Below are 16316 nucleotides of genomic sequence, written 5' to 3' on the forward strand. Positions count from 1 at the left end.
TGGATAGCCCAGGATGGGCTTAGCCGGATGCAGGCTTAGCTCTCCAGCATGGAGCTGGTGCCAGTTTAGAGCCCTGGAGCGTGTCCGTCACTGCTCAGGGACTCCCCTTCCTTCCTAACCTGGTGCTGGTTGAGGAACAAACACACCGATCCAGTGTTCAAGTTGTGTGTGGCTTTTCAACCCCATCAAATAGCTTTTATTCACACAAACGTCTCTTTAACTTACAAAGCCTCTGCCACTCATACACATCAGGGTATCCACAGTGTTCAAAGAACTTAAATAGAACGTCTCATACCAATGCGAGTAAACCAAGTACAAAAAATATGTCTATAAAGTTGTTCACACGTAGGTCCTAAATCACCAGCTTCTGTGCAAAACAAAAAGAAAGAGAAATACAGATTCCTTTGCTAAGATCATTATCTTTAGGTTGGAGTCTGGGTTTAAACCTTGGCTCCCACTTGCTTGGCCCGGAGGCTGCAGGGAGAGCCAGGGCTCGCTCTGGGCTTCCAGCAGCTCCCTCCATAGGGAAGCAGCTCAACTGCCAAGCTGTTTCCTGGAGGAACAAGCTGAAGGCAGCTGCAGGAGGGGACAAGCAGAATGGGGACACCAAGCGCTCCCCATGCACCTTTACAGCAGCCCGGGCGTCACCCTCGGTGTTAAAAGCACTGGGGCAGGCTGCAGGGAAACGGGGCTTGTCACAGCTGGAACACAGCAGCTCCTGGGCTTCCCTTCCAGCAGTGCCCAGTGCCCTGCTCCAAGGGGTGGAATGGGTTGGGACGTGAAGGACCCCATGCTGGAATGTGCGGGTACCTGCTAAGCAGAGGAGCTGCAGGCGCTGCTCTCCCCACCACCAGCAACAAATCCCTTAGTGATGGAGCAGTTGGCTACAGCAGCACAGGAGCAGGGGCTCCACTTCCCAGCTGCTGCCCCTCTGCAGAGCACGGCTGATGGGGTAGGAGGCTGGGAGGACAACTGGTAACACACTGCATCCCATCCCATCAGCACACCCATCCTGCAGCAGCAGCACCGAAGGGGACCCAGAACCCCCTCGCCCCAGGCAGCTGCAGCATGATGCTTGGGCCTGGGGGGATGAAGGGAAGCAGCAACGTTTCCCTGCTCTCATGACCTGCAGAAAGTGCAGGGAAACATATCCCAGTCTGTGCCCTGAAGCAGCTGCCCCGTGGCTCTTGGCAGGCTTAAACCCAGACTCGGTACTGCATACGGAGGAGACAGACAATGCACACAACGGAGGAGTTCCACAATGATGGTAATGCTTGATTTCAGTCTTATTGCTCCAGAAAGGCTCTGGGAGCCTCTGATATGTGAAGGAGCTGGGTCCTGAGGAGTAAAGGAAGACCACAGGGGTAACTCTTATCTGTCGCTAGCACTGCTGAACCTCAGACACGGCAGCAAGGGGACAAGGGGGAGCTAACCTAACCCCTCTAGGCCAGAGCCACCTCTGCTCTCTCCTCCCCATGGACCAAAGCTGGCTGGAAGATCCCCGCAACGCCTGCGTGATGCCAATGGCATGGGCCTGGCTGCAGGCTGGTGCAGATAACACGTTTCCCAATCCTCCTGAGGCTTGGCTTGGTGTGTCCCCCCCCTCCCCCCCACCCCATCCCATCCCTCTTGTAAACAGCATAGTCAGAAGTAAACAGTTTCACACAATCACTCCCTCGGCGCAGGCACCGGCTGGGGCTCACGAGAGGGGTCCCCAGCACTGCCCTGGATGCTCAGGCTCAACTGGGCCAGCAAGAGATGGAAGCAGCCTGGCCCTGGGCTGAGCAATGAGCTTCAGGTTCAGTGCTGCTGTCTTCAGCTTGAGTTTGCCCAGCGGCGCATCCTCATGTCAAACACCGACAGCAGAGGGAGAAGTTCAGCCTGGAGGAGCTGGGCAGAGGATGCCCGGATAGACCCGCCTGGAAAGAGAAGCCTGAACATCCTCCAGCCCACAGCACACGCAGGCTTGAGCTGTTCCCACTTTGTTCTAGAGGGAATGCTGGTCTGGGTCAATGTAACTGGGAGGAGAGATGCTGGGGGCTGTAAACAAGGCAGGTTCCTGTACAGTGTGGGCAGTCGAGCACAAACAGCAGCAAAATCATCGGGGAGAAAATGCTCTTCATAGGACAAACTAACGAGGGGAACATCCACGCTGGAAAGGCTAGCAGCCCTGGGACTCATCCTTGGAAGTGTTTGCTAAATCCTAAGTAAGGCACTACGGTCTAGCTCACTAACATCAAGCTGCTTGAAACACACACCTGCAATGCAAAAGCTGAGGTGGAGACGTGTGGTTTGAAGGTGGCCTGGAAAAAGGGCTGGAGCAAGAGGGTTGACCCTCCCAAGGCCTGCCTATGCTTCCTGCCCGCTTCCAAACGGGAGCTGCCTGCAGGGTACAGGCACCTGGCTGGAGGCAGCGGTCCCGGTGAGCAGCTCACTCACCAGCTTCCACGTCCCATGGCTCAGGCTTGGCTTGCACGCATGGAAACCTCCTGCTAGGAAGCTCCCTCCAAGTGGGATGTAATGCCTGGCGAGGGGCTCTTCCAGCAGGGAAAGCCACATGAGCAGGGCTGGGAGGGTAAAGAAGCCCTCTTGCTGCACCCGTTCAAGCCAAGGTTAAGTTCTAACAGTTGTAACAGTCAGGAGCAAAGGCTCTGTCAGGTGGAGGAAGGATGGTCCAGTGCTCAGGGCGTTAACACTGTGCTTGTGGGTCCAGCGCTCCTGGGGGATGCAGGGCTCTGGAGCTTGGCATGGCCACTGCAGGGATCTGCTGCTCATTAGAGAGAAATGAGAGCAGGCAAAGCCCCTGAGAGTGCAGCTCAGCACCTTGTGCCCAACCCCACACTGCTCACACCCCAGTGACCAGCCTGGTCATGGGTACAGACATGGGCTGGCTGCGGCTGGCCACAGACCACAGCAGCATCTCCAGAAGAGCAATGTGGGAACAGGGCCTTGGTGCCGAGTTTGTGCTCTCCAAACCTTCACAAGTCACAGACAGATGGTGCCAGGAAGCTCCAGACCACCCTCCTAAGAGGGACCTGGCCTTCCTGCAGTGACAGCCTTAGCTCTGTGTCCTGGAATAGACGGAAGACAGAAAGAGAAACCCATCCCTCCTTTCCCTGCTTCAGCCCGCCTGAATTTCCTCCATTCCCATTCATCCCCATGAGGTCAGCAAGGTAACACTGAGGAGATACAAGGAGGTGCTGCCAGTTCAGTGATCCAGTGATGGCACAGGAAAGCTGCAGCCTGCACAGAGGCAAGGAGCAGTTCCCACAGCCAGGGGTGAGGGCTCACAGGGACCCTGTGCTGCCCAAGGCCCTGGCTGAGCACCCAGGTCAGACCAACCTGGTGTTTTAGCCCGATGAGAAATGGCTTTAGTTGGTTCAGAACCCACGGGGTGGTGAAGAGGTGCTGCTTTACATTGCATTTACAGTGAGCAAAGTCTAAAGACCATCAACACCGGGTCAGCCCCAGGATATTAGTGTTGCTCTAAATATAGGCAAGGAAATCGAGTATTAACTGCTCAGCCTGAGGTTGCAATCTCCTTACCTGAGCTGTACTGTACGTAACCAAACCTAAACAGCAGCATTTGCTTCCTAGAGATGGTCAGCTAGCAGGGAAGAGTGTTTTATGGGAGGCTGGAATCCAGCCCTGAGCCATTTAGGCCAAACCTCCTCGTCTCCCAGGTTCCTAACAGCTGAAGGTTGGCATTCAATGGATCAGGGCAGTGGACTGCTTTGTTTCTGTCCACTGAAAACATGCTTATGGGCTCCCCATCACCCTCCGTGAGGTACCAAGCACGAAGAGTGAAATCCAGCTTGGGAAGAACAAACGTCTGCCCATCACAACCAAATGCCTTCCCAGCCTGGTTATGCTACTCTATCCTAATGTCAACTGCTCCCAGCCAGGGCAGCATCCCCCCGGTCGGCAGCTGCCTGGCTATGAAATGATTTAGCTGTTTGTAACACCTGATTGCAGGGACTCTGTTTCTGAAGCACTGCACTGCTGGTACAGACCTGGCAATCGCCCTGCTCCCATTTCCCCTCCGCAGAAGCAACAGCTTCAAACCCAAAGCTGTGCCCAGCCAGACCCAGAGCTGGTGCCTGGAGGCTGATTCCCACCTCCTTATGGAACCAGATCTTGTCTCAAAACATCCACAGAGTCAAATGGCAACACAGGGGACAGGTGAGGGCTGGGCAAGGGCAGCTCTGCTCCCTGGATTGTGTTTAAGCCTCATGAGCATGGCTGCTGCTCTTCCATAGGCCCCTGCAGCCCCCTCCTGCGCCCCCAGAACACCCCATCCCAACAGAAAGTAACACCCAAAGATTTCACATTGCCAGAGATCCTGCACACCAGAGATCTTCTGTATCATCATCATCATCATCATCCTCATCGTCCCTTAGCTTCAGCTTCCCTCCTTGCACGTAAATAATGGAGATCATGGGTCCCTGGTAAATAAACCTGCAAGGAAAGCAAGAGAGGAGAAAGAGGGGTCAGGTATGTCAGTGGGTTTGTGCCAGTGCCCTGCAAGCCCTCCCCCTGCCACCAACTCAGACTGCAGCAGCATTGCTCATCCCATGCGCTCCCTGCACCTCTCCTTTCACTCCCAAGCCTTAATCAAAGCATCCTGAGGGTCTGGGAGGACTCAAAGTGAGCGCACAGCTTCTCACTACCCAGCCCCTAAACAGCACTGCCCACACCAACTGCGCCGGGTGGAAGGTGCAAAGGTAACCAGATTGGTGCTGGAGGCAGCCTCATCCCATGGGATTCACAGCAGTGACAGCCCCGCTGGAACAAGGACGAATGTGACAGCCTTGAGGTTCCACGTGATGCCAGCACCAGGTCCTTCACGGGGAGGTGGAACAAGCTGTGCCAACAGGGACACCCTGCACTGCTCACCCTGTGCAGCAGCAGCAGCTCGGCTGCTCAAGTGGCTCTGCAAGAGGAGGTGAAAATCCACTTCTGTGCAATGGAAAGAGGAGCAGGATGGGCTGTACCAGCCCAAGAGGATGCTGAGTGCCGGGGATTTTAGGGAAGAACAGGCAGGTCTTTGCTGTGGTCAAAGCCCCAGCACACAGCATCCCCCCTGGCCATGTAGCACCCACAGCCCTGGCACTGCAGGCTCCTGTCCTCCAAATCAGGGATGCAGAAACACCCCAACCCTGCACATAACCCAGCAGCATTTTCCACCCGCATCGCCTGCATCCCACCAAATTCCCTGTGACATTCCAGCCAGCAGCAGGGCTGGACCCAGAAGAGGAACACGTGCCCAAATGTCACTCCTGTGCTGGAAATGCATCGTTCAGGGTGTCACAGCCATCAGAGGATGGACCAGCAGAGCTGAGGCCAGGGACCATCAAGGGGTGGTTTGGGACCCACCTGATGGAGGGAGCTCCTGAGCTAACAGGAGTTCCATTTTCCCCCAGACCTAAGCTCAGTTACACGGAAAACAGGAAGATGGGGGCTGAATTTAGCCCCCCCCTTTTGCAGGAGCAGGTCCTTTGCCATCAGGAGCAGGCAAGGGGCTCTGCAGAGACACCAAACAGAGCGGACGTGCTGAAGAACTGCCACTGCCCAGCAAACTGCTCAAATCCCTTTGCCCTCGGGAATGTCACTGAAGGAATCCAGGCCTGAGGACCTCATTTCTGAAGGGAGAGGCTGCCTCTCTGCTCACAGCAGGAGCCAGGGCCACAGGCACGGTGCTGCTCAGCAGAGGTTAACCAGGAGATGCTGCCTTTGCAGGCTGCAGGCAGGAAGAAGCCTCTCTGAGAAGATCTGAGAGGCACCAGGACAGCGGGTCAGGTCAGGAGGAACCTTGTCCAAGGAAAGATTTCTCCAGTGGTACAGCTCCATTGGCAAACAGGGCCATGCTTCCACTTGTGCTTCCTGGGAGCACTCTGAGGGGCAGCACTGGCAGCTCTGAGGCAGGACAGCTCACCCCACTGACACACGTTGCTTCAGGGGCTGGCTCAAGAGCTTTCGATCCCTCCGCTGATGCCATTTAGAGTTCTTAATCAGCTCGAATGTTCATTCAGCAGCAGCAGGATATGAAGCAGCAGCAGCCTGTGGGGTTCTCACCCAGCACCAATGCAGATGAGGATGACACCAATGCGTGGGGCATGGCAGGGATGGGAGGTGGCAGGGAGGTCTGCGTGGTAGCAGAGGGCTCAGCACAGGGGAGGGAGAGGTAACCCAGCACTTTCACAACTCAGGCTTGTTCAATACACCCTGCACAGCCCCACAGCATCAGAGGGTCCCACTGAAGCAGCACCCATGGGAGGGCCTAATCTAGCCAGGGGAACTCAAGAGGGCAGCTACCAAAAAGACACACAAAGATGCTCACATTACACAGGAAAGGAGAGAGGAAAACAGCCCCAGCCTTCTCCAAAGGATGAGAAGGGGGTGAAATACTCCTTAGAGTGGGGGGCAGTCACAGAGCTGGGCCATCCCACAGCCACCAGGAGACCATTATCAGCCCAATACAGCCACTGCCTTATTGTATTAGACAGGCTTTTGTCCTTTGGCACGCCTTTGGGAACAGCCTTCAGGACAGTGTGCAAACGAAGAGAACAACTTCATTTTGCCCAGGGAAATGCTGCTCACCTCTACTGGACCAGAGCTGGGAAGGGGAACAAGGAGATAAAAGGAGATAACAGGTTCATCTCTAGCAGAAACCAAGCCAGACACACTTCCCTGGCTGAGAACTGACACCCCACACCTGTGTTTTTGGAAGGGTACCAGAGCACAGAGCCTGCTGACGGGCTTGCGTGCAGCATCCATTGCAGAGCTAAAGGCAAAGCTGCTGGGACACGAAGCAAAATCAGAAGAGGTCAGTGACACACCAAAGAACAAACAGAATTCCTATTGCCTGGCTCAGGGAGGGGTACAGCTTTCCAGGTTATGGCATAAACCGAGGCTGAGCAGGGCCTGAAGCTGTCCTAAGAACATGACCCACTGCATGACCCAGCAGCATCATAAGCTACGTGCCAGTGCCACAATCAAGTTAGGTTACATGAGTTTCTTGGCCAACTTAAAGTACCTGGGAGCAGAATCCAGGCCCTGCTCTAAATCCCATTTTAAGCCACTCAAGCAGGTTTCCAATTTAAGATCTGCCTTTAATAACAGCCAGAGGTCAGCTGATTTGGATGCACAACTACACAATGCATTAGGAAAACCCTATAGGAAGCACACCGAACATTCTGCCACCCCAGAAAGAAGGCAGAGGAACGTTCTGGGTGTGCAGAGCAGATGGCTGGTGCTGGGCTCCTATCTGGGCACACTGTTATGCAAGTGCATCCATCCCTGCTGCAGCTGCGTCATGGACTGTGTGCTCAGTGCAGACTCAGGGCTGGCTCTGGCTGCAGATAGAGGGGGGGTGCTGCAGAAGGCAGCTGGGTTTTAAGCAAACAGCCCCAGGGTAGGACTGTCCCTCGGTGTTTGTCATCCCTGCCTGTACTATTCTGCAGGATGAAGCTTCCCCGCAGGGCAGGGGCTGCTTGCATAACTGAGCAGCATCGAGTCAGCACAGAGCCACTGCACATGGGCACAGCAAAGCCCGACCAGCCCCTCAGCCACGCAGCAGAGCTGCTGCCAGCAGGCAGAGGAGACCCACGCCTGGCCCTGGGGCACAAGGAAGGGAGCCCTGCTCCTGCCCCAGGACTTCTTCACACCCATTACATCCGCGGATTCACTCCCCACCCTAATCTCCCCAGCCCACACTTGCACTGGGACCAGCCCCAGGCAGCAGCAGTCGCATCAATTCCTGGTGCTGGAGATCTTCAGGGCCTTAAATATTCCATTTTATAATGAAATATTTTATAACAGGGATGGTCTGTGGGCCAGTTTGGACAAAGCAGCAGTGACAGCACTAGACCCACCCCTGGGCCTTTCCATTTCTGTATCCCTATTGCTCTGCACACAGCACAAAGCTTATCTGGGAACACACACACACACGCAGGGGATGGGCAGGACATTGCTTTACATAAGCTCAGGAGCTCTCAGGTGGGCAGCAATGAGGCTTTTTTAGCAACACCTGCCCAAATGCCCCCACATTCCTGCTGCTGGAGGCTCACTCTTGGGCATGGGCCAGCCTGCTCGTCCCTCTGTGCTCTCCTGTACCTGTGGTCTGCTCTGGTCCAGCAGGTTCTGGGTGGTTTTGGGGTGAGGGCAGGGCTGGGAGCTGGAGCTGCAGCACCAGCACACGACACAGGCAGGCTTTCAGAGGTCTCCTGTGACCAGCAATGCTCAGGCAGCTCTGCAGCAGCTTGAGAAAGAACCAGGCTGGGAAGACCTCACCCCCTGCAATCAGTCTTTTGTCACTTCAATTGAAGTGTTGGGCCAGGACAACCCCTAGTAACAGCTCCTGTTTACACACTGCTTTGCCATGCAGGCAACACCTCCCCGCCCTTCAGCATCACTGCTTAATGGCAGGGCCAACTACCCCATGTCCCTGGGGTCCCTTCCAGACCATGTATGAGCACCCAGGCCTCAGAACCAGGACCTCTGAGTTTGGGACTACTTAGAAACCAAGCTGGGGCGAGAAGGGAGGGGACTCTGCTTGAACAGAGCTGAGCTCAGGCTGAGCACAGCTGATTTTTAAGCAGACACAGGCCTAGAAATTAGATGCTACACTCCACATAGCAGAGGAGGCAGAACTGGCAGCTCCTTCCCTGCCCCTGGGAGAGATGGAAGTACCCAAAGGTGCGTGCAGATCCCTCTGCCATGCACCAGCGGGACCTCGGAGGAGCAGGATGCCTGGCCGGCCCTGCCTGCTCTGCTGGTCCTTTGGGCAGCAGTGGGACACATAGCTGTTAATTCTGTTTCCCACCTCGACTTTATTTTTGCAGTAGAATAGGTGGAAAAAAACCTCAGCAGCAGTGCTCTGATGAGTCACTATAGAAATAGCTCCGGGAACATAAAAGCCTCCTTTGTGTCACTACAAAGTACATTGTCGGGCTGGTACAGGGGACAGAACACAAAAACTGAGGCTCACTTACCCAGCTGCAAAGCACAGCAGTGCCCTGCCCTGAATTTAAGCAGCACATGTAACCTGGTCCATCCTGGTTTCAAGCTCAAAGGCATCAGGTCGATCCTGCGGGTTAGCAGCCAACATGTCTTTCAAGAGCTGCTTGATCCCCTCAGACATGGAAGTCCTGCGTTTCTGAGGGATGTGCAGCTCCATCTTTGGGTTTTCTAGCAGCGCTTCCCCAACAGGCACAATCTCAGTCCCCTGCTTGATGTAGGTCCCCAGCAGCTCCTTCTTGGTCTCCGCGTCAATGAAAGTGATCCTCTCAATCATGGCCCAGATGATGATGCCCAGAGCGAAGATGTCAGCCTTGGCAGTGTAGTGTCCCTCCCAGACCTCGGGGGCCATGTAGAAATCAGAGCCACAAGCCGAGGACAGCCAGTACTTGTTGACATTCACATTCCTGTTCCCGTGCCCCCCCTCCTTGCCCCGAGCAGTGAGGCCAGCGCAGACCTTGCTCAGCCCGAAGTCGGCCACTTTGAGGACAGGGGTTCCAGACTTCTCTGTTATCAGGATGTTGTCTGGCTTCAGGTCCCGGTGGACAATGTGGTTCTTGTGCAGGAAGGCAATGGCACTGGTCAGCTGCAGCATGAAGCTCTTGTTCGTGGCTGGGTCAGGTCTTCGGGAGAGCACGTACTGGTTGAGGTCTCCTCCTTCACAGAACTCCATGACGAACCACAGGTAGCAAGGTTCCTCTGCATAGCCCAGGATCCTCTCACCTGAAAAAGGACAAGAGCAAGCATGAGTTTATCAGGCACTGCACAGTGTCCACGCTAACAGCATGGGCAAGGAACTGATCTGGTTTATGTGGACAGTAAGGGCGCTAGGAACATGACTGGGATCTACTGCCCTTGCAGGTACCAGCAGTGACAGTGGCACTGCTGTGGCTTCAAAGGCTCTAGGTTTCCATGGAGTGCCATGCACCAGCATGACCTTTACCTGAGCCCACTGCATCAGGGACCTGCTCCACGCAATGCACACACATGCGAGTGAGATCAAGCACGGATCTTCTCAGATGCTTGCAGGGAACTTGAACCAGAGGGTTATTCTCCTGTGCTGCCATAGGGCAATTCTCCCTGGGCTCTGAGAGCCAAAGCAGCAGAGACCAAAGGCACAAAACAGCAGCAAGTCCATAGGAAAAAAAATCAGTTCTATGTGAACAAAACCTCTCCCACCTGAGCTCTGCTGCAGGAGGCAAAACCGGCTTATACCTTCCTAGTGTCACTGTGAGTAAATACATGGCTTAACGTCGTGCCAGTCCAGCCTGGCTAAGAACAGACACCCCAGTGTCAAAGCTGGCACTTCTCAGACTAAACTTGTGTGTTTAAGCGTTGTGTTTGTGCTCAGAAACACTTCATACAGCTCTTAATAGTGCCAACCAGTCTTTCAAGAGAGGAAACTGGAGGCCCAAGCAGTAAACAAGGTTTGCTGGGTGCACTCAGCCACACTTATGGATGTAACTTGCTGTGCTCAATGTTACCCCCCAAGCAGCTTCTTCCTTCATTAGACATCCCATTGAGCTCTTTAAGCTCAGAGCATCTCGGGTCCAATGCATCCTACTCCACAAGCCCCCTGCCAAGGCAAAACACTCTGGCACATAACTAGAGGCAGAGAGAAATGCAACAGCATCACATCAGCTAATGGGGCTGGGTCTGCCACTGGTATTCCCCAGGACAACCTGGCATTGTGCTCACGAGGCTGCCCTAGGGAATACCAGTGGCAGACCCAGCCCCATCAGCTGATGCCAGGATGCAAACCCCGCTTCCAGACCCCCGTTTACCTGCCCAGAGCACTGAGAGGACAGGCAGAGCCTGTCCACACAACCAGGGCTCTAGGAACCAGGGTTTGTTCCTCCCTCAGACACCGTAAGGGAGGGAAGCTGGAGGCCACCACTCGCCTCTGCCACAGTGAAGGTCACGCAGAGGAACTCGAGTGTTTTGAAAGCACTTCAGTAACTCCACCCGTTTGACAACGTTGGGTTTTGTTTTAGCAAAGCCCTAGAGAGCATCTGGGAAAAGCAGGAACTTCCAGGAGCAGGTAAAGCCAAGGGCTCTGCTGAACACTGAGCCCTGGGATGGTCAGCGATTGCTGTGGGTGGGAATATTGGTTATTTGCACAAACAGTCTGTATCCATGGCTACTGCTATGGAAATGGAAGTCTGAACAACAGCAAGATTTGGCTGAACCTCCCACCCTCAGCAATCTTCTAGGTCTGGATGTTGGGAGGGAGCACGAACAGGCTGGAAGCACAAAGCACTGAGCGCGCTAAATGAGCCCCCTAAAGTGCTGGAGGGGGGCTCAGCACACGAACCCAAGGGCCAAGCAGGAGCAGCCCAGGACAGATTGGCTCTGGAGGCCAAAACACTGCCCAGGAAAAGCAGCTTCTCTGGTGTGAGCCACCCCCTTTGGCAAGGCCAGTATGACAGCATGGAAACTGAAGCAGAGGCTGCTCGGCCCCCAGAGCCAGGACAGCCCCAGCTCACACCACTCGGCTTTGCTAAACCCCAGTGACATCCAGCAGGACACAGAGCTTTGCTTTCCTGCTCCTCTCCACATCCACAGAGCCCCAACATGGGGAGCAGAAGGGTTTGGGCCTTCTCAGCCAGGGACCACACCATGATGGGCACAGCAAGCCCCATGGCCCATCACACATAGCCAGCCACCTCCATTAAGTGGGAGGGTGAGAGCATTCACACGGCTCAAGGCTTGCTCTTAGCCTAACAAAGGTTCTGATGTGAAACTTGGCCCCTGAGCCTCAGCAAGCAGAGGGAGGATGCTGCTGACCCAGCAGAAGCTGCAAGCCCCGTGCACTTCATTCTGGGTGGAGCGCTGCTCACAGGGGCTGCAGCCAACAGTAATATTTCCTCATTTTCTTTCTATAATCAGAAAGCGTTTGAGTTGTTAAATCATCTTCCTACCTTCAAAACAAACAGCTTGAAACATAAAGAGCTGGCAAGGCGCTTCCTAAAGATGAGATGTTTGCAAACTGATGTCAAGCAGCCAAGAGCTGAAGAGAGGCAGACAGGCCAGAGCTGTTCTCCATCACAAAGAGAGCATCCCCTGCCCAAACAGAACAGCACTCACCAAGCTCTCCATCCTCACAGCAGGCCTCCCACCCCCTACCCTGGGAGCTCGTTAACAGCTTCTAATTTGCTTAGTATCACCATAGAAAAGAGTGTAATGACAGCAGACCCAGCATCCCACTCCCCACAGGTAACCGTGGACTCCCTCTGTGCAAAGAGGCTGCACCAGAGAGGTGGGAGCTGGCAGCACAAAGCCTGGGTGCTATGAGTTAGGAACAAGAGGAGCACAGAGAAACATCCCAGCCTGGTTTGTGTTGGAAAGGACCTTAAAGCTCATCCAGTTGCGACCCCCTTCCATGGGCAGGGACCCCTTCCACTGGAGCAGCTTGCTCCAAGCCCCCTGTGTCCAGCCTGGCCTTGAGCACTGCCAGCGATGGGGCAGCCACATGGCCATGCACAGCCCTGAAGGTACACGTGGATCATGGCACCAAGCACGCTGCTCAGGGATGTGCCTCTCCTCAGGCTCATTCCAGGCTTCAAGCTTCCTCTCTACACTCGGCCCTTAAATTCTTCATTCCCCATCTCATTAAAACAATGAGGGGTTGGGCTCTGCTGTAGCTGAGCCCCAACAGTGCCCGGTACCCCGGCAGCGGTGCTCCTGATGCAGCAAGGCTGATTAATCCCTGCCGTGCCCTGAGCCCCGGCACGTTGGCACAGCATCTGTGCTGGCCCGTAAATAGCCCCGCTGCGGTCGTGCCGAGCAGCACGGCGGCACAGCCCAGCAAAGCCCTGCTGCTGCACATGGGGAGGGACACAGCAGACCTGCAGGCTCCTCTGGCCCCAGCTTTTGCTCTGAAAAGCCTTATCAGCGCTCTATCAGACCCAAAGGAAGGCAGCGAGCACAACCTCTGCCCGAGCCCAACGCAGCCCACAGGGCACCCGGAGGGGAGGACACATCCTGGTTTGGGGAGTGCAACTGCTGCTCTCCAGCCTTGGGGATGGAGAGCTCAGCTCCGCTCCTCTCTTCAGAGGGCTGCAGCAGAACCGGGGCAGCAAATGGCAAGGGAAGTCAGGGGGTTCTCTCCCTGCCTAGAGATGGGGGACCTATAGGTACCCAGGAGCTTTCCCCAAGCCCCTTCATGGGGTGTGAAGAGGACAAAGGGAGCCAGAAACCTTGTATCTGCAGGCAGAGCATGACTTGCTACAGCTGGACACAGCCAAAGGGAAGAGCTGGCTCCCCTCTAGGGAGCTGTGCCTGTGAGAGCACACCAAGGAAGCACCCAGGCTATGCAGAAATCAGGACAGTGCCCTTGGGGAGCCTCCCGTGGGTGGTGTGTGTGGAATGCGGGGGGAGAGCAGGATGAGGTCCGCACGGTGGAGAGCCAGGCAGGTCCAGACATGCTCTCCCAGGAGTGCAGAGGGGACAGGAGAGGCAGGGGCAGTCTGAGACCCTGAGGGCTGCTCAGAGGATGGGGGTCTTGGCAGCCCTGTGTGAAGTCTGTGCCTGGTGCAGGGTCTGGAGACTGCCTGTACCAGGGAGTATGGGGAGATCGAGCTCCTCAAGGAGCATATGGGAGTCCTGGCACACAAGTCTGGGGATGTAGGCTGTGGGGTGAGCTGGCTCTGGAAGCTGGGGGGCACAGAGGCATTGAGCAGACAGGGGTGCTGTACTTTTCCACGTCTTTACCACATGGGCAAGAGCTGGGTCTAACAAGCAGCCGAGGGAGCAGAGGATGGGAGGGAGCATTTCAGAGATGTCACCATCACAGTTATCGGCTGTGAGAGAAGAAGGTGACCCCTGAGAGCCCCGTGATGCTACTGAGGGACCCCAGGGGAAGACGGGGGTGTCAGCCCAGGCTATGGGCACTGGTGCTTCCCGGGCTGAACCCACGGAGCCAGCACAGGGGGAACCAGGAGAACACAAAGAATGGTCCCAAAGGTGTAAGAGCTCGAGGGAGCAACCAGGGCACCGAACGGCTGCAGGCCGGGGGACCTCAGAGCAGACAGGACTGTGGGTCAGGCAGAGACAGGAGGGATGTGACCAGGACAGAGACCAGTGAAGGTCCCCAAGGGATGCGTGTGTGTGCTGTGGCGCAGGTCAGGGGCTGCGTGGCTGTGGCGCAAAGCCTCAAGAGAACGGGTGTGCAGGAGAGGGGGGTAAGTGCTGGCAGGGATGCAAGGAAGGGCTGAGGTGAGCACACGCGGATGCTCCCCAGGGCTGGGTCCAAGCCTGGAAGTGACAACAGGGTCCCTCAGGAGGAGGGGGTCAGGGATGGGGTGCTGCAGAGGTGCAGGGCAAAAGGAGAGAGCCCACAGGGCTGCTAAAGAACAGGGTGAGGGCGTCAAGAGAGGTGTCCCTGGGCGCAGCATGGAAAGGAAGGGGAGAAAGGGGACAGGACGCACAGGCAGAGCCCAAGGGCGCAGCACAGAGCAGGGCCCAGCACAGGGGATGCTGTGTGGGGGTCCCACAGGGGTCCTTGGGGTGGGTGGCAGCAAAAAAGGGGGTGCTGGGGCATCACAGGGGCAGGTGACGGGAGCGTGGCTGGGGCAGAGGGACAGCAGGGCTGGCAAGGAGCAGGACAGAGGAGCCATGGGATGTTCCACAGGAGAAACAGTGAGTTAAGGTGGAAGGGAGGGTGCTGGGCGCCCCCAAGGACGGGGCTGGTGTTGAGGAGCGAGGCTGGGGGTGTCCCACCGGTCACCCCATGCGAGCACAGAGCCCGGTGCGGGTAACTGGGGGGGGGGGGGGTCGGGTACCTTTGAGGGAGGTCTCCACGAGGCGCAGGTAGAGCTGGCTGCGCTTGTTGCCGTGGCTCATGCGCTGCCCCAGGCCGTGCCGCTGCAGGACGCACTCCTCGAAGCGCACCACGTTGGGGTGCTGCCGCCGGAGGCTCGTCAGGGCCCAGAACTCGGCCAGCGCCAGCTCCACGTTCTCGGGAGCGTCGCAACGGATCCGTTTCACCGCCAACCGGGCGCCGCTGCGGCCCGACACCGCCTCGTACACCACGCCGTAGGCCCCGCGGCCGATCTCAGCCAGCAGGCTGTACCGCGGAGCTCCGCCGCCGCCACCGCCGCCGCCAACCGGGCCGGGCCCCGGCGCTGCCGCCGCCGCCGCCGCCATAGGGCCCCGCTGAGGCGCTCTCCGCCGCCGCCGCCTCGCCGCCTTTTGTGTCCCGCGGCGGCCGCCATCCGCCGCCTCCATGGCGCCGCCGAGGGGGGGCCGCGCGCCCGCCGCCGCCGCCCCCCCCGCCCCGCGCACCGGGATGCGCCGCGCCGGCGAGGGCGGAAAAGCGCGCGCTGCCTGCCCCTTTAAGCGCTCGGCCAATCGCGGCGGCGCGGGACGAACCATCGCGGCGGCGAGGGGGGGAGAGCGGGCACGGAGCCAGGAAGCGGAACCCAGCCGGCAGCGGGATGGGCCTCGGTGGTGGGAACCCGGTACCCCCAACCCCGTGCTCGGTAACGGGGGCGCCGCGCTGCCAAGGCGGCTCAGCGCGGCGGGGGCTCAGCGCGGCTGCCACCCGCCTTGTCCCCCCGCCGTTGTGGTACGCGCCGCCCCGGTGTAAACAGGCCGGGCATCGGGGCGGGCGCCCGGTGCCACCGCCCCGGGCCCGGTGTCCCCACCCCACCCCGGCCCTGCCCCGCCGGGCCCGGCACAGGCGGCGCGGGCCCAGCCCACGGTGCTCACCTGGGCCGCGGCGGAGGGCTCCGGGCCGGGGGCCGTGTGACCGGGAGGGGCGGGGCGCCCTGACGTAACCCTTATGTAACGGAGGGGGTGACCCGCCCCCCCGGTGCACCGGGAATGGGAGGTGATGGCCGTGACCGGGAGATCGGAGCGGGGCTTGGGGTCGGTTTGAGACACCCCCCCCCCCCCGGTCCCGGGGCTCCCCGCGGGGGTTCCAGCTGATCCCCGGGTGCCCGTGGGATGGGGATCGCACCGATGGCCAGAACCGGGACACGGCGGCTGCAGCGCGGGTGGGAGCCCCATGGGAGCACCGTGTGACCCCCGGGACTCAAGTCCCGGCTGCTGTGGGGCCGGTTTGGCCGTGTTGCTCCCTCGGGCAGGAGGTGTGGGGTGGCCTTGTCCCCGCACAGGGGTCCATGTCCTGCACACTGTCCCCAAACTGCTCTTCATCCCCCGGCTGCGGACTTCACGAGCATCCATCCACCCCAGGCACTGTGGATGGGTCTAATCCTGCCACCGGGCTGCTGGGCTTCGTGCTGCTGGGGCGGGATGGATTCGGGGGGGAAAAGGGGCATCAAACCCCATGAGAA

The 16316-nt window shown here is 57.7% G+C and overlaps 1 protein-coding gene across 1 annotated transcript; it reads right to left on the reverse strand.

Moving 5' to 3' along the window:
* Window positions 1–4370: 4370 nt before the first annotated feature.
* Window positions 4371–15635, reverse strand: STK35 (serine/threonine kinase 35). The gene is made up of 3 exons (XM_057416593.1): window positions 14802–15635; window positions 8994–9741; window positions 4371–4458 (listed from the first exon to the last, which is right to left on the reverse strand). Exons 1-2 carry the CDS (start codon window positions 15391–15393, stop codon window positions 9029–9031), a joined length of 1305 nt encoding a protein of 434 aa, XP_057272576.1. The 5' UTR covers window positions 15394–15635; the 3' UTR covers window positions 4371–4458; window positions 8994–9028.
* Window positions 15636–16316: the final 681 nt, after the last annotated feature.

This window comes from Pezoporus wallicus, unplaced genomic scaffold (assembly GCF_028554395.1).
Source record: "Pezoporus wallicus isolate ANWC-B61680 ecotype Strahan unplaced genomic scaffold, APGP_CSIRO_Pwel_v1 contig_13399, whole genome shotgun sequence".
NCBI classification, from domain to species: Eukaryota; Metazoa; Chordata; class Aves; order Psittaciformes; family Psittacidae; genus Pezoporus; species Pezoporus wallicus.